The sequence below is a fragment of the Chiloscyllium plagiosum genome, unplaced genomic scaffold (assembly GCF_037043375.1).
Source record: "Chiloscyllium plagiosum isolate Xiang-an unplaced genomic scaffold, Cpla_swu_hap1 HiC_scaffold_30, whole genome shotgun sequence".
Lineage (NCBI taxonomy): Eukaryota > Metazoa > Chordata > Chondrichthyes > Orectolobiformes > Hemiscylliidae > Chiloscyllium > Chiloscyllium plagiosum.
Window position 1 is genome coordinate 36237641 of NW_028270168.1, and position 25652 is coordinate 36263292.

General features: G+C 43.8%; 1 protein-coding gene across 1 annotated transcript; it reads right to left on the reverse strand.

The window, feature by feature from the left end:
* Window positions 1-6234: 6234 nt before the first annotated feature.
* Window positions 6235-13524, reverse strand: LOC122563720 (gap junction alpha-4 protein-like). The gene is made up of 2 exons (XM_043717855.2): window positions 13387-13524; window positions 6235-7576 (listed from the first exon to the last, which is right to left on the reverse strand). Exon 2 carries the CDS (start codon window positions 7558-7560, stop codon window positions 6487-6489), a length of 1074 nt encoding a protein of 357 aa, XP_043573790.1. The 5' UTR covers window positions 7561-7576; window positions 13387-13524; the 3' UTR covers window positions 6235-6486.
* Window positions 13525-25652: the final 12128 nt, after the last annotated feature.

The following is a 25652-nucleotide window of genomic DNA, read 5'->3' on the forward strand; positions in this document are numbered from 1 at the left end:
CTGCATTGGGTCTGGGTGGAACTGAAGGTGCAAGAATGACCAATTGCATCACCGAAGCTTTTCCGTATCTATAAAATATTCAGCAAGATATGCTACCAGAGCATCACCATCTCTTTTGACCTGCGCAATAACATTTTACTAGATTTTAACAATATTATTTTGAGTTTTCACCTCCAGCAAAAATATTACTATTGGCAAAAATCAAACCCTTTGTTCCAAATAACAGCAATGTTAGTAATTAAACAACCATAACTTTACGAGAATTTCACGAAAATGAGATTAATTTTCTCCAAAATGAATCAAGTTGATACTTAATGTGTCAAAGGGAGCAAAAGTTATTTTGTGAAAACCTTTTCCATTGTTTCCATGTTATGATAAGTCTCGGAATGAGCTAAATACATGTCACAGATAGTAGTTTGTGTTTGAAATGTGCTTCAACAGCTGTGGAGAATCTCCTTCTTTGAATTCCAAAAACAACACACTTTGTTACATTTTCCCCACTTTGTTTTTTCACAGGTCGTGGGGTGACCATCAGACAACATGTTTTACAGCACTAGTCATCTCTAATATTATAATAAGGTGCAAGGTTCATCACTCATATGAGTATTAAATGAATAACATGTTTTTCTTGAAGAATGGCTGTACAGTCCATCCCAACCAGGCAAGAAAACAACAGCTTTAATTAATCTGCATGCACTTCTTTTCAGCTGAATCAGCCTAAAGAAACATTTTAACGTGCAATGTTGCACCAAATAAGCAGAGAATTGAAACAAATACTGGAGAAACTCAGCAGGTCTGGCTGTATCTGTGGATTGAGAAAAAGTGTTAATGTTTCAAGTCTAGTGTGACCTTTCCTCAGAACTGAAAGCTGTTGGAAAATAGCTTCTTTTGGATAAAAAGGAAGAGTAAGAGGGTAGATGATACAGAACACCAAAGCAAAACAAAGAGGTTGTTTGGAGGAAAAAAACGTGCAGTAGAAAGGGTGTAAATTAAGCTGTAAAATGGAGAGAATTGCAACAGGTAACAATCCCTTTGACTTTTGTATTGGGCATTTCTCTCATTTGCCTTCTTGCTCCAATACAATAATTACTCAACCCTTGGAAGTTGTCTTCAGTAAGTAGGTTACCTCTGCAGTAAGTGACCTTCACAAATTTATTCCTCACAAGGGCAAAGGAGCTTTTACAGAGAACTGGCATCATTCTGACAGGCCAGAACTTCCCCCTTGTGTTTAACCAATCCAGGATTTATAAATCTAGTGCAATGAAAGCATAACCCTGATTCTTTAGCCCACAGCATATCAAGAGATAATCCCCATCATTAATGAATGTTGGAAACTGCCTACATAAAAGAAGGAGATCCAGAATCAAGTCACAAAGATCATTACAAACAAAGACCAATCTTTCTACTGGGTCTCTAGGGACAGTGCATTACCTTCATATTGTGGATCATCAGACACAAATTCCATTCATTGGATTAATCTCATAAAAAAAATGTAACTTTTTGCAACATTATATATAATTTACAGTGGGAGTGATTATGTAACATATATGAAAGGAAGGCCAAAGGACTACATTTTCAAGAGATTTCTGAAGATTAGCAAAATGTAGCGAGCTGATGGGACCCAGGATGGGAATTCTGCACAGCAGATCTGTGCTCGCTGAAGCTTTGTCACTGATGGTGCTGCAGGTAGTGGTGGAGAAAATAGTGGCAGAGCAGAAGGTGGCAGAATAGAGGATGGCATGTGCACCGTCCTTGTGATATCCCAGGTAACTAGGAAAATGCTGTGATGTGGTGCACTTTTGGCTATAAATTGGTTAGCACCCACTTATGAGTGTACTAGTTGCAACTTGCAATCTGTCTGTCCCATTTCCCTTGTCACAGGCCACAATCGAACATCATAACGCCTCCTTGTTTGAACGATTTTAGCATGCAGATTGATCTGCACTGCTAGCTGGCTGCACATTCAACAGGGAGCCCAAATGGATGCAAAGTCAGCATGTCCCACCTAGTTCCTTGCTCTAAAAGATAGTCCATCTCATCATGATGCTGTACTTTTACTGTCACTGAGCCAAAAATCTGGAACCTCTTCTCAAATAGCACTGTGATGTACCTACACTACACAGACTGTAGCATTTCGAAAGGGGTTTCATACCAGCTTTTCAAATGCAAATCGATATGAGCAAAGAATGCTGACCTTGCCAGTGGCATTCTCATCCTATAAAAGAATGAAAAAAATGAATGCTGTAAAGGTAGGAACTGAAGAAACATGGGCCTCTTGTCTTGAAAGGAGACCATTATCGAATTGGTCTTGCAAAATGGAAAAGTTTCTTTACAAAATGACTTCAAACTCAATATTAAGTCAAGAGAGTGCAATTTCATAGTTAGGGTGAAGGATATCTTTCCTGAAAATTATTAATACTCAGAATGGACCTGTGGGTAAAGGACAAAAAGGAAGAACCTGTATTTACATAGTGTCTCTCACAACCTCAGGGCATCCTAAAGGGTTTTGCAGCTAATGAGGTCCTCTTTGAAGTGTAGTAATTGTTTCAGTGCAGGAAAACACAGGAGGCAATTTGTACATAGCAAGATCCGACAAAAGTTTTTGTAACAAACAGGTAGTATTTTTTAAATGATGGTGGATAAGGAAGTAAAGGTTAGAACTCAGGCACCATGAAAGTAATGATTTAAAAAATGTGGATTTCTTTGGTTAATGTTAAAATGACCACAGTGAGAGCCTGGATAGCTACCTCAGCCCAGCGAGGGTCCAGCAGTTCGTGCTCACCATGGGGATGCAGACAGCTTCCCCAGAGACAGGACAGTCAAATGGACAACAGTAACCCCATACACTGGGATTAAAAAAGGTTCATTTGCTATAGTATAACAGGGCACCCACTCAGTAGGTGGGTTCTGCTGAAGCCACAGCTAACTAATAAGAGACTGGATGGTTAACAAAGGGAACTGTAAATAGGATAACTGTAAATTCGAGTAATTCAATCTGTTCTTTGTAATGTTAAGACATGCAATGTATATATCTATGAACGACATGACAAATTGTACAAGTACCAAAGATTTATTTCTATGAATAAAGTATATTTTGAAATAAAAAAAATTAAAATAACCTTTTCTCAATCTTTTATTCTTGTTAATATTTGTTTCAGGAAAATTCCTTCTTTGACTGTAGAGGATTTTGCAACTCGAATTTATTGTCTGTTTTGGATACCAATGTCAATGTTAAATCTTGAATGGTTCTCGGTCAGATTAATTTATAAATAACCTTTAATAACGGAGCAACATTGACACCTGAGAGAGGCTGCCAAATTACAGGGAGTATTATGTCGTGGGATCACATTGCCCAGGGACTGCTCTGACATTGGCAGGGGTGGCATGGTGGCACAGTGGTTAGCACTGCTGCCTCACAGCGGCAGAGACCTGGGTTCAATTCCTGCCTCAGGCAACCGTCTGTGTGGAGTTTGCACATTCTCCCCATGTCTGCGTGGGTTTCCTCTGAGTGCTCCGGTTTCCTCCCACAGTCCAAAAATGTGCAGGTCAGGTGAATTGGCCATACTAAATTGCCTGTAGTGTTAGGTGAAGGGGTAAATGTGGGGGAATGGATCTGGGTGGGTTGGTCTTCGGAGGGTCGGTGTGGACTTGTTGGGCTGAAGGGCCTGTTTCCACACTGGAAGTAATCTAAACTCAATTCACATATGTGTGATTTTTACAACCATTGGGATAACTTCAACCCACACATGTCAACCAAGGTTAAAATGGTAGCACTCTTGTCTCTGAATCACAAGCATCCAGCTTTATGTTCTATTGTAGAATTTCAGCACTGAAATGAGCACTCAAGCTCCAGTGAAGTGCTGCATTAGTGCTGCACTGTAGGAAAAGCCAGCTTTTATTGGGATGTTATCCTGAGTGCCCATCTTGTCTCCTTTGGGTGGGTGCAAATGATCCTTTGGCATTGTTTTCAGGATATTTTCCCCTCAATCAACATCAGAGAGAGAAAACAGAGCTTATTAGCAGAATATGTTAGAACATTTTTAAAAATATTTGATCTAATTGATTATTTACAGAGTCAATTGTGTGCTTTCCTCCAGTTTTATAACTTCAGAGAAACAGCTGGAATTTTGGTAGTATCACAATGAGTTAAATTTACTTCGGGGGGTCATGAGCAACTTTCTTAAGTGTGGCCATTAACATAGTGTTGGTTGTGGATGTTTGCTGTATGCAAATTTACTGCTGTGTTTCGAAAGTGCATCATTAAATGTAAAGCCCTTTAAGATGTCAAGTGCAAGTAGAAGTGCAATCTCCTTTTTTTTATTAGTCTGCATTAAATAGAATTTCCAAGCCTCAGAGTTAAGTAAAGTGTGTGTATACTCAGCACTATTCAATCCTTGGGATCATACCTCTGCGTCACTGTCAAACACAGATCTATGTGTGCAAATGTCGACTTCAGTGGGGTGACCTGTTGCTCAATTCTGAAATAAAATCCACAGACAAATAAGCAATTTTTGGCTAGAAATCCAGACAAAATAAACTGCAGAAATTACTTGATTAGAATTTAATATTTAAAAATTTATTTCAGTCAGCAGTTCAAATGGCATCAAGAGGTAACACAAAATTCACTTTGTACAATAGACTTTAACAAATATTTGATCTAATTATTATTTACAGTGTCAATTTTGTGCTTTCCTTCAGTTCTCACATTTTTGAGAAACAGCTAGGATTTTGTTACTATCACAATGAGTTAAATTTACTTCAGGAAGGTCACGAGCAACTTTCTCAAATGTGAGCTCAGATTCCAAAAGAATGATCACACTCACAGCTGCTTTTAATTCTTGATGTCCTTTTTCATGGTCCTTCACTCTTTGAGGTTGGCCATTGGAGTTTACATCATTTGTTTCTGTCAATTGTGCTTTAGATTGCTCATGGAGTATCAATTGAGGAGAATACAATGCTCGGTAACAATGCAGTAGCATTAACCAACAATAAGACTGTGAAATGTGCTGGTGTGCGACTTGCTTCTACACCTGCCAATATATCTTCAGCATAGAACTTCCAGTGAAGACTTCAGGACTGTGGTGGCATTTTCAATTCAAAATAATGTGGCAAGTGAAGCTATAAATAATGAACAAGATGTGTTAATTTCTTAAGGAATTTGGTTTGATGCTATCAATGCCTTCTTTCAATTCTATTCCATGATATTCAAGATCACTAATTTGAGGTAACAGAATAGAATATCTCCCATATTTAGTGAGGATTTGAAAACCTACTGTTGAGAAATCAATATGGTCTGGCGCATCACCACATTAAAAAGAAATCAGATAACTCAGCAATTGATGGCTACAGCTGATGAGCAAAATAGTGAAAAATGCAGGAAGTAGGAAGTCTCAAGAAGCTGAGATGTTCCACTGTTTTGGTTTGTGTGTGGATGAAATCATTGTAAGGAGTTCTGATTTCAATATCAGGATGCAGCAAAATAGCAAGAACAATTCTTTGGAATTCTAGGGAAAGACTTCAAGCAACATTGACTCAATGCTAGTCATATTAATCGCTGTAGACCCTTAGGCAGACAGATCGGGATTGGACAAGGGAAAGATCAATTATTAAAAGATTCCAATGTTTTGTTTTTGAATTACTTTACAGTAATCCCTTTTTTATTTAATGTCTGTGAAACTTCCACTTTAACTATTGTCTTGATCCTTAATACATGGCATCCACTATTTTGTCAAGTGTGTGAAAATAATTGAAAGTGACTTGTACGTGCATTGCTTTGAAATGTCTGTCTATATTATAAGTTACATAGTTGTTACAACATCTACAGAATACACTATATCTTTGTCATCAATTGTAGTTTTTTTCTCAATAAACCTAAATTAGTATGCCTCTTTAATCATTAAGTGTGTTGTATGTCATTAACTATCACCTGCTTTGTTATTAATTATTAACAAATCCTTACAGAAGATTGAGTTTTCCCTTGATTTGATTGAAGTGCTCAGTATTCTATATGCGTTAATGCAATGGGGAGAGGGCTGAGGGGTGGGTAGTAGAAAAATGAACTCCAAGAGCAACTCAGTCAAACCCATTCTTGCATACACAACATCACTGGCATTAGCTCACTTGAGCATTTCAGTCACAAAATAGCAAAGAGAGGCTTCTAAAAAGATCCATTCAGTCCAATGGCATACTTCGACCACAGAATGTCAACCAGGAAATAGGAAATCTCACAGTAAGTGGGAAATAAATTACAAGTTTAATAATAACTTCATACAGTGATTGACTAAGGGACATGTATTTGTCCATTATTTGGCACAATGGCATCCATCTTAGTACGGTACCTAAATCATGTCAAATGTGTTGAAATCCATTTTGGATACTTATACAACTTTGCTCATAGACTATGTCTGAAAGTTCTGCAAAATCATTTGTCAAACATAATTATTCTTCTTCAATATTGCTTGTTTAAAACTTGATATTCATTCAAACTTAGATTGCAACATCAGTGTCCCTTCTCCGACTGCTCACACTGCTGACTGGACTAATAGGCCTTTGCTGTTGAACTGAGCTTTGGTGTACTTTATCAGGGACATCAGTCAAGAAGTTATATGATGGCAAATGTCCTGGTGACGTGGGATTCACCTTTTGGCCTGCTAATATTTGTTCTGTAGTGTAATTTGTCCAATTCTGCTCAGTAGATGACTTGTTGCAGCTCTGGTAAGGTCCATGAATCTGTTCCACTGATGGGTACATGTACTCCATTGGTATTGACTCCTTTTCAACGTAGGCAGCTCCTGGAAATTTAGACAATTTTGGACAGAGTTGTTTCTTGGAGTTCATCTGAAGGCTTCTAAAAATACATTTGCCAATGAGGTGGAACATTTCCAAAAAGTTCAGCAGCAATGATATTAGACCTACCACAAACATAAATAAAATGAAAATGGTCTTCTCTGTGGGGCGAGATATAAAGCAATCTACTTTATGTGGGCAGGGAATTCTTTGACAAACATAAATGGCAGGCATCACAAAGCCATATAAATACCATTGACCAAGTAGAAAGCTCAGTTCAAATGTCATCTTGAAGATAATGCTAAGTGTGTAGGTGCACATCAGTGCTCCCCTAATTTCAACTTTTCCGTTCTCATCAATGGCATACTTTAACTTCTTTTTTTCAATCTCTTTCAAAATGCGTTCAGTTTGGTTGTCTTTGCTCTGCAGGGACCTCAGTGCCTCCTCTCGCTGCTTCAGTTTTTCCTCCTGCCTTGATATGTGTATCACATGGCCCAAGTAGATAAGTGTTGGTGTTGACACAAAGAGGATTTGCAACACCCAGTAGCGGACGTGTGAGATTGGAAAAGCCTTGTCATAGCAAACATTCTCACAACCTGGTTGTTCTGTATTGCAATCAAAATCCGACTGCTCATCATCCCACACATACTCTGCTGCTGTGCCCAGGATCAGAATCCGAAATATGAAGAGCACAGTGAGCCAGATCTTGCCAATGACTGTTGAATGTTCCTGTACTTCATCGAGGAGCTTTTCCAAAAAACTCCAATCTCCCATCTTTTTGATCTCTCTCCTGTCAATGATAAGGGCAGTTACTCAGTGCCAGTTATGATTAATTTTACTGCATTAATGCAGCTGCCATCACATATTCTACAAATTATAATATTTATCCTTAATAGCCAGTTAAGATAAGCAGAATGACTAATTTTAGTGGTGTGGTAGTGTTAAATTCATGATAGTGAATTTACAGTCCTTTCTTTATCTCTGTCAATTTGCATTGAATATCTCATTTTGCAATTAGGATAAACATTGGGATTTGATCACTAAAGACTTAATTCAAGAGCAGGCGGTGTAATTTTATTGAGATCATTGGAATAGGAGATCAACCCCTTGAACCCCTTCCTCCATTCAATGAAATTGTGGTTGACCCAGTTGCTCAACTTCATTGACTTGCTGTTTTCCATAACCTTTATCGAAAAGACATGCACAGCTTTGAGAAATTTCAATTGATTAAGCACTCACAGCCTTCTGGGGCAATAGCTTCTGGTATGTGGGCATTTTGTATGTAAAAGAAATTATTCTGATTTCATTGCTAAATGGTCCAACTCTAATCTTAAATATTATATCCCCTTGTTCTGAATTCCTGCAGCAAAGGAAATAGTTTCTCTGTATCTATTCAATCAAATCCTTTTCTAAACACTGATTAAATCACCTCTCAACTTTCAAAACTCAAAGGAATACAGACCAATAATATGCATTGGCGTCTCATAATTAACCTTTTATGCCCTGCTTTAACTTTAGTTACTCTGCCAAGGCCAGTGTATCTTTCCTAACATTCAATGTGGAAAATGTAACTCTACAACTCAGAATATGCCTAAACAAGGCTTTGTAAAAATAGATGCTTCATTTTGTATTTTAGTAATCTAAAACTCCTTCAGAAAAAGGTCAACATTCCATTGATCAATGAGGATTATTACTGAATCCCGACACAGTAATATATAAAAACCATACTAGCATACAAATTAGGAGCAGGACTAGACCACACTGTTCCTCATGCCTACTTTGGCATTCAATTAGATCACAGCTGATCAAATTCCTCCACATTTCAGCCATTCCCCTTTTTTGAGGAAGAGATTTCCAAAGACTCATGATCTGTGAGAAAAAAAATTCTCATGTCTGTTTAAATAGGATGTGCAATACATATAAACAGTGATCTGTAGTTCTAGATTCTCCCACAAGAGAAAATATTCTTTCAACATCCATTCCATTAAGACTCCTCAAGATCTTAAATGTTTCAGTCAAATCACCTCCTATTCTTCTAAACCACAGTGAATATGCATCTAGCCTGTCCAACCTTTCCTCATAAAACAATCAATCCAATACTGGCCTAGCCTCCCTTTTCTGAATGGCTTCCAAAGAGTTTAATGCTTCTTCACATAAACAGGCCAATACTGTACACAATACTCTAGTTGTGGTCTCACCATTGCTCTCTATAACTGAAGCATAACCTCACTGTTTTATATTCTTCTCAAAGGAAGCGATTTCATTGTATCAGTGTTTCTGTTGATTTGCTGTACATGTAAACTAACTCCTTATGATTTACGCAATGGAAACCCCAGGTCCCTCTGCATCTCAGAGCTCTGCAGTCTCTCATTATTTAGATACGATGTTTAATGTTTTATACTTCCTACCAAAATGGACAATTGTACATTTTCCTACATTAGTCTCCATTTTCTAGGTTTTTGCCCACTCACTTAACCCCATCCATACTTCCTTACAGAGTTCCTATGTGGTCATCGCAAATTACTTTCATATCTATCTTTATGTTACCAGCAAGTATTACATATTATTGTATTAATTCCTTTCAAAGCAACTCATTAAGCTCGGTGGGAAACCCCTAATCAAAAAGATTTTGGACGTGAGTTGTGAGAGCAATAAATTATTTTTCAATTCTGTTAATGGTCAGACGGGATTCTAATTTTTGTTCTGTTTGAGTTATGACATTGAATCATAGTCTGATATGATGACCTGCTATCACAAGTGCCAGCAGATGAAATCTATGAATTTTTTAATGTGCATGATCATCTGACTGAACCAACTGAAACATTTACATTTCTCAGACATCATTCATGCAATTATAATTAACCCATTACAACTCTTGGTTATGTGCACATGTTCATTTTGTTGCTCTTTTCATATCACTGTTGGTGTGACTTGCCTCCAACAGGGTGTTTTATTTGATCAGCCAGTCCTGCCATGTATTCTCTGATAATATAAGAAACTGGGAGTGGATATTGTGTATAACCACACCCAAACATTTTCAAGACTAATATTAAGCTATTAGTTAACAGAGGAACATGTTTCTAGTAGCATGCCATGCTTCCAGTTTTGCCAATTAAGATGGAATAAGAGATCCTTAAATACCCAGATTACATGCATACAGTGATGATATCAGGAGCATGTTTCTTAAAAGCATTCTGATATAATGAATGTGAGACATAACATTTTGCGTCATACTGTTACTTTAAATAAATAATGACATAGGTTGTCGTCTACATTTAATTTGCAAGACGTATTAGCATGACAATATATAAACTGCCAAATTCTTCAGGTTTGTAACTTTAGGGAAATGATAGAAATGACAGTATATCGATTTGAAACAAAACTTAGACGTGCAAATGGGACCCATTGCTAAACTGTTACGTGAAAATACTTCAACAAAACTGCAGTTGTGGCAGTTACTTGTTCAACTCTGTCGTTCAAATAAAATTGCATTTTTAAACTGTCAATGTCAATCATACAGAGTCAAACTTTCAAAGGAATGTGACAATGCTCATCCCATCTATAAATAGCCTTTACTCCCTTTTTGGCAAAGAACTTGTTAGGTGATGTGAATTGATCATTCCTTTGTGTTATTGAAAGTGGACCATGCTGTTTGGACTAAGCGTTGAGTTCAGGCTGAGCAATCTTAAAACAAGGTTTGGGCTTCTTTGCCCTTCCCTTCTGTGCAGTGTAATTTCCCAACATTGTTCATTGCAATAATGTTTTTTTTATGCCATGCACCCATCTGGGATTGATATCTGTTACTTTCAACTTCTTTTCAATTGAGCTAGTTCCAGATTCAGAGGCTGTATCATTTAAATATATTCTGAAGAATTGGGCACTTACCCTCAAACAATGACCATCGTTGAAATTTTTATTTCTGGTGTTAGTCAAATATTCCTGACTACATAAGCCATGATTGATACACAGTACGTGCATCTACTAACACTGGCATAAAAGTAGAGTATTATTATCAAATTATACAGCCTAACAGGCTACAAGGCTCTTGTTTTGGCAGTAGCTCATGATGCTGTGCTTTCCCACAGCCTTGCAATTGCTTTTCAAGTGTTTACCCAATTCCCTTTTGAGTTATTAGTGTATCTGCTCCCATGACCCTTTCAGTGAGTATTTTCCAGATATAACAACCTACAGGACATTTCTTTCCTTATAATGCCTCTCTTGTTTTGTCAATTGCCTTACATTGGCAATCTCTCATTCCCAGCACTTTCATCATTGCAAACAGTTGCTCCCTATATAATCTGTTAAAGCATTAAATAATTTTGAGCATGTCTAATAAGTCTTTTCTTTAATCTCTTCCATTCTAAAAACAACTCCAACATTTCTAGAGTACCCACCTAATTGAGAACCAGAAAGCATCTAAAGATTGGAACTATTGGTATGAACACAAACATTACCTCTGGCAATTTTTCTGCTTCAAGGAATTTTGCTGCCATTCTCAAAACAATGTTAAAAATCACACAACACCAGGTTATAGCTCTGAAAGCTAGTGCTTCCAAATAAACCTGTTGGACTATAACCCGATGTTGTGTTATTTTTAACTTTGTCTACCCTAGTCCAATACTGGGGCCTTCACATCATTCTCAAAACATTAATGAGGGACCATGATGCGGAAGCCTTCATCAAAATGTGCTAAGATAAGGTGCTGGGGAAGCTGAAAGGTCTGAAGGTGGAAGGGCAGCATGGTGGCTCAGTGATTAGCACTGCAGCCTCACAGTGCCTGGGACTCGGGTTCGATTCCAGCCTCGGGTGACTGTCTGTGTGGAGTTTGAACAATCTCCCTGTGTCTGTGTGGGTTTCCTCTGGTTTTCTCCCACAGTCCAAAGATCTGCAGGGCAGGTGGATTGGCCATGATAAATTGCCTGTAGTGTTGGTGAATTAGTCAGAGGGAAATGGGTCTGGATGGGTTACTCATTGGATGGTCGGTGTGGACTTGATGGGCCAAATGACCTGTTTCCACACTATAGGGAATCTAATCTAATCTAAATGTGATAGTGTGATTTACCCATGGTATATTAAAATTGCAAGTGAAACGATAGATAATTTAATGAAAAGACACCGACTTTTGGGGATGGAGTTTTGATGGTTACTCTGAGACCCACAGACTGTGTGCAGTATTTAGGGAGGTTCTAATATTTGTGAGGAGGAGGAGAGGATACTGAGCCATATGCCTGAATGCAGCCCCAGACGATCAGTTTTAGCTTCAAGGATGATATTCATTGCTCTTCATTGCCAAGACTTTCATTGAATTAACTTGCAGTAAGTGATCTTGGGATTGGTCCACTTTCAAAAAGGAAAGGGCTAGCTTTGAGGGCACGAGCTATCCTTTAATGATTGCTTGTCCCTGCAACGCCTTGCCCAAATGCCCGGCTTGTCTCCCATAATATCATGTGTCAGGTGATGCAACAATTGCAAAGATGCTTAAAGTGAACTGACTTGGAAAATGATATGGGATTGCTTTACAGACATCACTCTACAAGTCACTGCTGTAGATCCATATTGGCCACTCACTATATCTACCTTGTCCCTTGTCATGACTGTATAACAGTTCCTTTTTTGTGGAGTCAGAGGCCATTGCTACATGACTCACAAGTGAGTAAAGTAGTACGGGGAAATTATGGTTTTAATTGTTCTTCAGTGTAACAATGGATAAGTTGGTGCCTGATAAATCTGGACAGTTAGCCTGGAAAGAGAAGAATGCTATAATGCTATAAATTCCACGATTTAACGTCCAATTTCTCCCATGTCTATTCTGATTGGTACCTTATAATAGGGAAGAGAGGGAATAGAATAGGGTAAAGGCTTTGCGAAGTAGAGGTTGCCATTTGATACTCAAGTGGCTCACTTTTCAAACTCTTAGAAAGCCCCTATGGGTTTGGCACAAAGCTTTGGGTATTCCTGTAAATATCCACACCTGGCCGGGTAGTATCCCTTCATAAAACTGACCCAGAGGCCCCTTGCCAATTACGATATCTTCCAATGAAGTAACAGCTAAAAGAGAATACTGGACACCTGGTGTCCTCTTGGGACAGAAATCTTAGAACAAAAAAAGAGACGTTAGCAGCTTAAAAATCAGAGAAAAATGTAGAAATCTGAATGACTCAGAGACACCCCACCTACCATGTCCCCCCCACCCCCGGCCAGGATGCTTGAAATTCAAAATAATTGTGTTCCCTGTTCACCTTCTGAACTCAAGAGAAAAATCCCAACAAAGAATTTCACACCTGCAATAACAACAAATCTCAGCATGGCAAAGAGAAACTGAACAAGTCCAATGTTACAACTTCCGTTTTTCTACCCCTGACAATCCGATGTAAGTAGCACTCACAGCATTAGCCTTTACATATTTACCGTGCAAAGGGGCACCTAAAAAAATGAAACAAACTGAACATTCAACCCTGTGGAGATACAGGCATTTATTTCATTTTTCCCTCAAATGATTTCTTTTAGGCATTTCTGTAAAACTCATAAAGTTCAGTTACACCGAGACCGCCATCGACCTTTATCCAGTAGTTTAATAGGGACTGGAATTGAATAACTTACCAAGAGTAAGTTTATAAAAGACACAGGACGCTGTAACTCGATAGCAGGGCTCCAGGATTTGTCCCCTTCCACTGGGCAACGTTTCTCAGAGTTGAAACATTTAAAGGGAAAGCTCCTCCAACGTCACTTCTGAACTATGTTGCGGAATCAGAAGTTGAATTGTTCTTTTTTTTTTGACGGGAGATGTAGTTGAGTCGGAATGTATGAGTCCTGCACAGCTGACAGCTTCCAGCCACAGGAAGGAAATTAGTTGCATGAACCAGCTCTGTCTATTTCTCCCAGACTGACAGCTCCCAACAATTCCAACTGTACAGATCCCGGAGCTCCAAGCGTCCTCTCCTGTGCAAGCAATATATATATTTATATGTGTATGTATGTATATATAGTGTATTAAGTTTGATAGCAAATATTACAGGCCTTTTGTTCTCAATCCGGCATTCATTATTAGAGAGAGACTTAATCAGGCATTGGCGTTGAAATGCCCATCAGCCCTGATTGAATGGCGGAGTGGACTCGATGAGCCGAATGGCCTTACTTCCACTCCTGTGTCTTGTGGTCTTATGGTCTTACAGTCCTTAGTCATAGAGGTCTACAGCACAGGAAAGGGCTCTTCAGCACACCATGTCTATGCCGGTCAAAAGCAACCATAGACTCTTAGGCAGAAACAGAACGTGCTATTAAAGCTCAGCAGGTCTTGCAGCATCTGTGGAGAGAAATCAGAGCAAATATTTCAGGTCCAGTGGCTCACAGAGGCATAGGGTTGTACAGCACACAAACAGAGACTTCGGTCCAACTTGTCCATGTGGACTGGATCTCCCAGTCTGACCTAGTCCTACTTGCCAGCACTTGACCTAAATCCCCCCAAACCATTCCTATTCATATGCCTATGCAGATACCTTTTAAGTGCTGTAGTTGTACTTGCCTCCACCACTTTCTCTGACATCTTGTTCCATACACATCTGTGTGAAAAAGTTACCCCCTCAGGTTCTTTTTAAATTTTTCCCTTCTCACCATTAAACCCATGCCCTCTAATTTTGGATTCCCCAATTCTTGGATAAAGACCTTGGCTGTTCACCCTAATGATTCTAATCCCATTATCTGACACTTGACACCGAGCCTTGGTATCAAAAGTGCACATCTAAATACTTCTTAAATTCTATGAGGCTCGACCTCTATTACCCTTGCAGACCGTGAGTTCCAGATTCCCACTAAACTTTGAGTGATTTCTTTTCTCCACTCACATCCTTTCTAAACTAATGCTCCTTGCCTTGAATCCATGCCCCTCATCCTTAATGCGTGTGGGAAGGGGTGGGGATGTGGAATTGGAAATGTCACTCAAATCAGAAAAAGGCAGCCTTTTGCCTTCTGTATTCAACGCTTCTCGGCCTTTTGGCTAAGATCAAGTGTCTGTTCTTATCAGGACAGGGGTCGAGTTGCGAGTCATCAGAGCTAGTGGAGATCATCGCTGGATCGTGATTGGACATTGGAGGATTGTTTGATTGTGCTGACCTGCTATTGGTGGATCTTCACGCTGGCTTCGGCCTAACGCCAATTCAGGGACCAGCCAACCTCAGAGCTATGGCCTCAACAGCTGCCCGCAGCCCTGGGCAGGGGGTTCAAAACACAGTCTGGGTGACTGTGAAGAAGGTAGAGGATCGTACACCGGTCGACCGCATCCTGTTTATTAAGAAAGTACTGTTCGGATGCTGTGGGTTCGCCGCAGCGGACGTAAAGGGCCAGCAAGCCTCGCTCTTTGCCTTGGAGGCCTCCAAGATAATCTTCCGGTCCAGGGTCCGCTCGGTGGAGCAGGGCGAGACGTGCTCACGTTTCTTCTTCCAGAAGGTGCACAAAGAGACCTCCGTGCTCAGCAGCCTGAAGGAAGAAGATGGCTCCATAACGTCATCTCAGGCTGACGTCATGAGGATCAGTAAATCCTTCTATGCCAGTCTGTATGACGCGAAGCCGACCGACAGCGTGGCCTCCCAGTCATTCCTGTCCTCTATCACGGAGGTCTTAGACAACAGAACACGCGAGAGGCTGGACCAGCCGCTATCTCTGGACGAGCTGACCAAGGTCCTCGAGTCCTTCGAAAAGAATAAAACTCCCGGAAGCGACGGCTTACCGGTCGAGCTCTATTCTGCTCTGTGAGACTTGATTGGCCAGGACCTGCTGGAGGTGTATGTCAGTATGCTTCGGGCAGGTACCATGAGTGAATCCATGAGGAAAGGCAACATCACCCTCATCTACAAGCGGAAGGGGGAGAGGGAGGATCTCAAAAATTGGAGACCAATCTCACTGTTGAATGCAGATTACAAAATTCTGTCAAAGGTAATCGCCAACCGGGTCAGGTCTGCTCTGGGGTCGGTGATTCACCCTGACCAAACCTGTGCTGTGCCGGGCAGGAAGATCGCTGAGAATCTCGCACTCCTCAGGGATACGATCGCCTACGTGCAGGGCAGAGGGTTGGACTCCTGCCTGATCAGCCTGGACCAGGAGAAAGCCTTTGACAGGATATCACACAGGTATATGTGAGATATTCTCTCCAAAATGGGATTTGGGGAGGGAATCTGCAATTGGATCTTACTGCTCTACTCCAACATTGTCAGTGCAGTCTCAATCAATGGGTGGGAATCAGATCGCTTCCAAGTCAGATCTGGAGTCAGGCTGGGCTGCTCTCTCTCTCCTGCCTTGTTTGTGTGCTGCATAGAGCCATTTGCCGAGTCCATCAGGAAGGATGCGAGCCTGAGAGGGGTGACTATTCCTGGCAGCGGGGGCCTGCAGGTTAAGGCCTCTCTGTACATGGATGACGTGGCCGTTTTCTGCTCAGCTCCGCTATCCGTGCGCAGACTCATGTGCATCTGTGACCAGTTCGAACGGGCCTCGGGGGCCAAGGTAAACCGAGGCAAGAGCGAGGCCATGCTCTTTGGGAACTGTGCCGACCAATCCTCGATCCACTTCACCATCAGGACCGACCACCTGAAGGTGCTGGGTATTTGGTTCGGGGGGGGCTGGGGCATGCACCAAGTCTTGGGAGAAGCGTATCAGCAAAGTGAGGCCGAAACTGGGCAGATGGAAGCTACGGTCGCTCTCCATCATGGGAAATATCCTGGTCATCAGGTGTGAGGCACTGTCATTGCTATTATACGTGGCACAGGTCTGGCCTATTCCTAGAACCTGTGCCACTGCAGTCACCCAGGCCATCTTCCAGTTTATATGGAGGTCAAAGATGGACCGGGACCGAAGGGACTTGCTGTACAAAGATCTGGGCAACAGGGGAAAAAATACACCCAATGCCACCCTCACCCTGATGGCCACCTTTGTGTGTGGCTGCATCAAGCTGTGCGTGGATCCCCGGTACGCAAACACCAAGTGTCACTACGTACTGAGGTTCTACCTGTCCCCGGTGTTGCGAAGGATGGGCCTGGCCTCGCTGCTGCAGAACGCTCCGAGTAGTTGGACTATTCCGTGTCAACTGTCCTTCGTGGAGATGTTTATGAAGAAAAACACCTTTGACCACAAGTCCATCAGGAAGTGGTCAGCATGTAGTGTCCTGGAGACCCTTTGGGAAAAGGAGAGGGTGGATCCTATCGAGCGGTTCCCTGAGCAGACTGTCAAAGCCATTTGGCAGAATGGCTCATCGCCAGAACTTTCCAACAAGCACCAAGACATGGCTTGGCTGGTGGTGAGAAGGGCTTTGCCTGTGAGATCCTTTATGCACGCCCGGACTCTCAGCCGCACCGCACGCTGCCCTCGAAGCGGCTGCGGAGGGGAGGAGACTGTCACACACCTCCTTCTGGAATGTGCCTATGCAGAAGAAGTCTGGAGAGGAATGCAGTGGTGTTTGTCGAAGTTTGTCCCGAGCAGTGCTGTGACGCGGGACTCCGTGCTCTACGGCCTGTTCCCCGGGACGCACACCGAGACGAACATCAACTGCGCCTGGAGGATCATCAACTCGGTAAAGGACGCTCTCTGGGTGGTCCGAAACCTGTTGATCTTCCAGCTGAAGGAGTTGACCCCGACTGAGTGTTGCAGACTGGCACATTGCAAGGTCCAGGACTATGTGTTGAGGGACACACTGAAGCTTGGGGCAGCTGTCGCCAAGGCACGGTGGGGAAAGACCACCGTGTAACATCTGCCTGCCTAAAGAAGAACAGGGGGCCCACGCAGTCATTTGGGCTCTGCTGATGCCTCAGCTAAAAATGTAATCGTACAGACCTGTAAATAGGAATGATTACTCTGTTTTCGGTATGCAAACAAATGGAATGTTTACATATGTATGGCATGTCCAACTGTACAGACCATCAAAGTATTTTATGAATAAAGTATATTTTTGAAATAAAAAAAGGATGTGTATTGCCTGCAGGATTTCCCTGTGGCAGGCTATTTTGACGTGACCTTCAGGAGCGTGAAGAATTGTGAGCAGCATCTGAAGGTCTTCAAGGAGAAGGAAGGGGAACCTCTGTTCTCCATCTTGTCGGCGGTCCCGTTGTGTGTGCTTCCTGCGCAGAGGAAGCAGAGGTTACCTGACATACGCAGGGCAGCCAAAAGTGTGCCGAACCTGCGGGAGGTCAGGCCACATGGCGGCGGATTGTAAGATGACCGTCTGCCGAAACTGCAAGCAGGAAGGCCACCCGACCAAGGAATGTAAGGAGGCCAAGAACTGTAATCTGTGCGGAGAGGCGGGCCACATGTACAAGGCCTGCCCAAGACGAGGGGCCGCCACCTACGCACAGATGGCCGGAGGTGGCAACACGAGCCGTGGACCGCCTAAGACCAGCAAGGTACCACAAAACAGCACGGGAACGGTGTCTGGAGGCAATCAGAAGGAAGGACAGACGGCAGACAGCGGGGAGATGCAGCAGCCGATCCAAGCTCCTTCAAGACAGACGGAGGAAATGGAAGAGGAGGGATCAATGGAGGCAGAGGATTGGATTACTGTGAAAAGCAGGAAGAGGAAACCTCTCAAGGTCCCCAAAGCCACCCAGCGAAGGGGGAAGCGACACCTACACAACGAGGATACAGGCAGCTCTTCCCACGGTGAGGACGGGCGCAAAGAGGGTCGTCACCAGAGGAAGAGACAGAGCACCGCGGGGAAAAAGGAGGGCAGCACCGCCCAAGCAGGAAAAGACGATACCTCTGAGGGGATGGGTAAAGGCCTCCCCCAACCCGGTAAGAACCAAGAGGTACCCACCGGCCCACAGCTCCAGGTAACTGGGAGCAGCGGTCCTGTGACAGCCCCGCTGTCAGATGGAGAACTGGACGGTGCGGACCCTGGGGCTGACCCGAAGACACCAGAGCGGGGAAATGGCTCCAGCGTGGAGCCGGACAACTACCTCAGCCCTGGGAGGGTCCAGCAGTTTGTCATCACCACGGGGATGCACACAGCTACCCCAGAGGGGCAAGACCAGCAGCAAATGGACACTGTTAACCTTGTAAACTGTTAAAAAGGGGTTAAAAATTGCCAGCATCAATGTGCATAGCATCAAATCGGCGACGCGGTGTGTTTCTACGATGGCCTTCCTGGCCAACGTTAAAGCCGACGTCCTGTTTCTGCAGGAGTGTGGGATACCGCACCTCAGCAGCTACAGGAGATGGTCGAGCTTGTGAGCCCATGGGCTGTCAGTTTGGTTCGGGGGGGGCAACGATAGCTGCGCCTCCGGCCTGGGTATCCTGTTGCGAGGAGGCAACTTCACCATCTCCGAGGTTAAGGAGGTGGTGGGCAGGTGACTCCTCGTCACCGACGTCATGTACAGGAATGCTCCCCTGAGACTGATTAATGTGTACGCCCCAGTGGGTAAGAGTGAACGGTTGGCTGTCCTGCAGCAGCTTCCACTGTTGCTGGCTACGTCCAGGCCGGTCATTCTGGCCGGAGACTTCAGCTGTATCATTGATGCAGATGGACGATCTGGTGGGGGGACAGTAAACTGGACGCCACGTCCAGGGCCCTGATGGACATGGTAAAAGATGCCAAGTTGCACAACATCTTCAGCACCCCTGCAGACGGAGCTCAGCGTAGATACACCTGGTCACGGGCAGACAGGTCTATCCGCCCCAGGGTAGATTACTTGTTTGTGCCCCGAACGCTCTCGGTCAGATCCACCGACATCAAGCCGGTGTTCTTCTTTGACCATTGCCTCCTACTGGCCGACTGTCACCTACAGGACAAGCAGCGGGCTGGTAAGGGAACTTGGAAGCTGAACACAAAGCTGTTGACCCCGGGAAACATTGAGAAACTCAAGAGGGACTACGTAGGTTGGAGAACCATGAAGCCCCTCTTTGAGTCCCCAGCGGACTGGTGGGAAACAGTAAAAGGGAACATCAAGAGGTTCTTCATCCTCAAAGGCGTTCAGGAGGCGAGAGAGAGGCGGGGAAAACTGTCCCAGCTCCAGGAAAGTATGCAGAACCTGCTCCTACTGCAGACAATGGAGGTCGATGTCACGGAGGACCTCAAGGAGGTGAAGGGCCAGCAAGCCTCGCTCTTTGCCTCGGAGGCCTCCAAGATATTTTCTGGTCCAGGGTCCGCTCGGTGGAGCAGGACGAGATGTGCTCACGTTTCTTCTTTCAGAAGGTGCACAAAGAGGACTCCGTGCTCAGCAGCCTGAAGGAAGAAATTGGCTCCATAACGTCATCTCAGGCTGACGTCATGAGGATCAGTAAATCCTTCTATACCAGTCTGTATGACGCGAAGCCAACCAACAGCGCGGCCTCCCAGTCGTTCCTGTCCTCTATCACGGAGGTCTTAGACAACAGAACACGAGAGAGGCTGGACCAGCCGCTATCTCTGGACAAGCTGACCAAGGCCCTCGAGTCCTTCGAAAAGAATAAAACTCCCGGAAGCGACGGCTTACCGGTTGAGCTCTATTCTGCTCTGTGGGACTTGATTGGCCAGGACCTCCTGGATGTTTATGTCAGTATGCTTCGGGCAGGTACCATGAGTGAATCCATGAGGAAAGGCATCATCACTCTCATCTACAAGCGGAAGTGGGAGAGGGAGGATCTCAAAAATTGGAGACCAGTCTCACTGTTGAATGCAGATTACAAAATTCTGTCAAAGGTAATCGCCAACCGGGTCAGGTCTGCTCTGGGGTCGGTGATTCACCCTGACCAAACCTGTGCTGTGCCGGGCAGGAAGATCGCTGAGAATCTCGCACTCCTCAGGGATACGATCGCCTACGTGCAGGACAGAGGGTTGGACTCCTGCCTGATCAGCCTGGACCAGGAGAAAGCCTTTGACAGGATATCACACAGGTATATGTGAGATATTCTCTCCAAAATGGGCTTTGGGGAGGGAATCTGCAATTGGATCTTACTGCTCTACACCAACATTGTCAGTGCAGTCTCAATCAATGGGTGGGAATCAGATAGCTTCCCATTCAGATCTGGAGTCAGGCAGGGCTGCCCTCTCTCTCCTGCCTTGTTTGTGTGCTGCATAGAGCCATTTGCCGAGTCCATCAGGAAGGATGCGAGCCTGAGAGGGGTGACAATTCCTGGCAGCGGGGGCCTGAAGATTAAGGCCTCTCTGTACATGGATGATGTCACCATTTTCTGCTTGGATCTGCTGTCCGTGCGCAGACTCATGTGCATCTGTGACCAGTTCGAACGGGCCTCGGGGGCCAAGGTAAACCGAGGCAAGAGCAATGCCATGCTCTTTGGGAACTGGGCCGACCAATCCTCGATCCCCTTCAACATCAGGACCGACCACCTGAAGGTGCTGGGTATTTGGTTCCGGGGGGCTGGGGCATGTGCCAAGTCTTGGGAGAAGCGTATCATCAAAGTGAGGCAGAAATTGGGTAGATGGAAGCTACGGTCGCTCTCCATCGCGGGAAAAATCCTGGTCATCAGGTGGCAGGCACTGTCATTGCTATTATACGTGGCACAGGTCTGGCCTATTCTCAGAACCTGTGCCGCTGCAGTCACCCAGGTTTATATGGAGGTCAAAGATGGACCGGGTCCGAAGGGACTCACTGTACAAAGGTCTGGGCAACGGGGGAAAAAATACACCCAATGCCACCCTCACCCTGATGGCCACCTTTGTGTGTGGCTGCATCAAGCTGTGCGTGGATCCCCGGTACGCAAACACCAAGTGTCACTACGTACTGAGGTTCTACCTGTCCCGGGTGTTGCGAAGGATGGGCCTGGCCTCACTGCCGCGGAACGCTCCGAGTAGTTGGACCGTTCCGTGTCACCTGTCCTTCGTGGAGATGTTTATGAAGAAAAACACCTTTGACCACAAATCCATCAGGAAGTGGTCAGCACGTAGTGTCCTTGAGACCCTTCGGGAAAAGGACAGGGCGGATCCTATCACGCGGTTCCCTGAGCAGACTGTCAAAGCCATTTGGCAGAATGGCTCATCGCCAGAACTTTCCAACAAGCACCAAGACATGGCTTGGCTGGTGGTGAGAAGGGCTCTGCCTGTGAGATCCTTTATGCACGCCCGGACTCTCAGCTGCTCCGCACGCTGCCCTCGAAGCGGCTGCGGAGGGGACGAGACTGTCAAACACTTCCTTCTGGAATGTGCCTATGCAGAGGAGGTCTGGAGAGGAATGCAGTAATGTTTGTTAGGGTTCGTCCCGAGCAGCGCTGTGACGCGGGACTCCGTGCTCTATGGCCTGTTCCCCAGGACGCACACCGAGACGAACATCAACTGTGCCTGGAGGATCATCAACTCGGTGAAGGACGCTCTCTGGGCGGTCCGAAACCTGTTGATCTTCCAGCTGAAGGCGTTGACCCCGACTGAGTGTTGCAGACTGGCACATTCCAAGGTCCAGGAATACGTGTTGAGGGACACACTGAAGCTTGGGGCAGCTGCCGCCAAGGCGTGGTGGGGAAAGACCACCGTGTAGCATCTGCCTACCTAAAGAAGAACAGGGGGCCCACGCAGTCATTTGGGCTCTGCTGACGCCTCAGCTAAAAATGTAATCGTACAGACCTGTAAATAGGAATGATTACTCTGTTTTTGGTATGCAAACAAATGGAATGTTTACACATGTATGGCATGTCCAGATGTACAGATCATCATAGTATTTTATGAATAAAGTATATTTTTGAAATAAAAAAATGTATTGACATTGTGAGAATACTCAAGATTTAATGCAAAATGGCCAGAAGGAGGGTTAACTTTTATCAAATGTTCCAGAGAAATCCCAAAGCATTCAGAGGTGAATGGAGGTAGGGCTCACTCACTCATATCATCTGGAGTTGATGTTTTGAGAAGACAATGTTTATGATTAAGAGAATTTGGAAAAATGGCTCTTCGAATACTTAAGCATCAAAATATTTTTCTCATCTTTGATCTTTCCTCTATTTCATACCTGTTGCGTGAAAAGTTAATCCTATCCCTGTGGGCTGTCAAACTGATTCCTGAGATAACTGTGTTACACTTGCAGCAAATAACCCATTCCTCAGATTATAGCTTCCCGTCCTTAACTAGATTGTAGTTTTGATGTATAGTTTAAACTAAACTGTGGTGCACAATCATAGCTTAAAAATAGTGGGACTTAAAATAGCATTCAAATAGTACTGGGGAAGTTGTGCGAACAGATATAGGTGACAAAAACTGAAAAAATACATTCCACTGAGAGTGGGCCATAATCTGCAAATTGCTGACAGGCAATCGTTCCAACTGAGCACATAAGGAGTGCTTCCTGAGCTCAAGAACCAAATGTCTCCAAAGTAGCCCAGATGCGAGTGGTTTGAACTGAGTGGGCATTATTTGTAGCTCTGTGGATGTTCTTTGCATATTGATTAATTTAATTAGTACGATGGGGGTTTGGCTGCTGTTGCTCAGGTCACGGCCTTATTTGCAGGGTATTCACTAGACTGTTTGAAAGAGAATAGTGGGGTGATTATCTAATATGGGATGTTCCCCATTAGGTGCACATTGCTTTGAAGTGGCCTACCAGTGAAATGCAAAAGGGACATAATCTGTTCTTGAAGACTGAACAAGCCAGTTCATTCATTGCACTCATTGTCTTGTTAAATTGTCAAACAATGGGAAATTTAAAGCCCTGATTATTTTATAGCCTTTTCATTCCTGATGAAGGCCTTTTGCCCGAAATATTGATTTTCCTGCTCCTCGGATGCTGTCTGACCTGCTGTGCTTTTCCAGCACCACTCTAATCTAGACTTTTTATAGCCTCGGTTCAACCATGGACAAATGAGCTGAATTCCAGAGGTGAACTGAGAATGATAGCCCTTGACAGCAAGGCTGCATTTGACGAAATGTGACATCAAAAGGTCCTATCAAAACGAATCCTTCAGTATTGGGGGCAAACTCTCTGCTGGTTGGAGTCATGTAGTTGTTGGAGGTCAGTCATCTCAGCTCCGGGATATCACTGCAGGAATTCCTCAGAGTAGCGTCCCAGAACCAACCACCTTCAATTGCTCCATCTCTGACATTCCCTCCATCATAAGGTCAGAATTTGGAACATTCTCTGATGATTGCACAATGTTTAGCATTATTTGTGACTCCTCAGATACTGGAGCAGCCCATATTCAAATGTAAGAGCACCCATTCAATATCTGAGCTTGGGTTGAAAACCTGCAAGTAACATTTGCACCATACAAATTCCAGGTAATGACCATCTGCAACAAGAGACAATTTAACCATCGCTTCTTGATATTTAATGGTGTAACCATCACTGAATCCCGAACCATCACTGAACTCCTAACCATAACTGAACTAACAACAACTGAAATTGCCATTCATCAAAAACTTAACTAGATCCATGATCTAAATACAGTGGTTACTAGAGCAGGTCAGTGGCTTGGAATACTGAGGCAAATAACTCACCTCCTCACTCCCCAGAGCCTGTCCACTATCTGTGCCACCAAGGGACAGGTCAGGAGTGTGATGGAATATTTCCCATGTGCCTGGATGGATGCAGCTGTAATAACACAAAAAAGCTTGATCCCATCCAGGCCAAAGCAGCCCACTTGATTGGCACCACATCCACAAGCATCCACTCCCTCCACCACTGATACTCAGTAGCAGCAGTGTGTACTATCTACAAGTTGCACTGCAGGATTTCATTAAAGATCCTCAGTGAGCACCTTCCAATCTCATGAACGCTTCCATCGAGAAGGACAAAGGCAGCAGAAACTTGGGAACACCACAATGCGCAAGTTTCCCGCCAAGCCACTCACCATCCTGACTTGGATATATAGCAATTCCTTAACTGTTGATGCGTCAATACCCTGGAATTGTGGGTCAGACTACAGCACGTGGAGTGCAGTGGATCAGGGACATAACTCACCATCAGCTTCTCAAGGGCAACCAGGGATCAGCAAGAAATGCTGGCCAGCCAGTGACCCTCCCATCCTATGAATGAATTAATAAAAAGTAATAAAAATTAATAAAAATGTAATCTACCCTATGTAGTGTGAATAACTGAATAGTTACCTGCATTGATGGAGAGGATAGAACATTATGTGGAAATAGAGACTCGCTCTGCTGTTATAAACACTACTTACAATGCCTCACTTAAATTTGTGAGTTGTTGAATATCTTGATTCATCCCTGGCATATACACAGATTGACATGACAATTGGCTTGAGCATATAGAGTACCCGTATGTCCCTTTTATAACCTATACACAATATCTTGGTGTAATATCTTTGGAATTAGGAGTTGGTTTCCTTTGAAAATTACTTGTTGTGATATCCCAAATTCATCTCGGTATGCCCCAAACTAACAAATCTTCTCAGGTACTGTCAGAACATCTGAGAATAATGCTATTTTGCAACTCTTGTCATTGATCATTTTCCGCAGTTGCCATCCACAAATGTTTTTGTTGGCTCTGGCCAAAGTGTAATGGATAACTTTGAGAATGCTTTCAATGTAATGAATCACATTAATGTGTAGATCAAGAGAAGTACCAAAATCAGAAATTGCTGGAAAAATTCAGAGGATCTGGAGAGAAAGCAGGCTTAATGTTTTGGGCCCAGTGACCCTTCTTCAGAACTGACTGTAGCTAGGAGATGAAAAGTGTAATGCTGGAAAAGCACAGCAAGTCAGGTAGCATCTGAGCATCTGAGGAGCAGGAGAGTCAACGTTTCAGGCATAAGCCCTTTACTAGACTCTCCTGCTCCTTGGATTCTGCCTGACCTGCTGTGCTTTTCCAGCGTTACACTTTTAAACTCAACATCTGCAGTCCTCACCTTCTCCTAGTCGTTGTAGCTGGGAGGTGATTGGTATATATGCTGAAGATGGCGGTTATGGGTGGGGTGCTGGAGTTTGGGAGGTATGGGTGATATCTTGGTGGGAG

Bases quoted from the DNA above. Each gene is read 5' to 3' on its own strand.
- LOC122563720 (XM_043717855.2), bottom strand. From the start codon at position 7,560: ATGGGAGATTGGAGTTTTTTGGAAAAGCTCCTCGATGAAGTACAGGAA.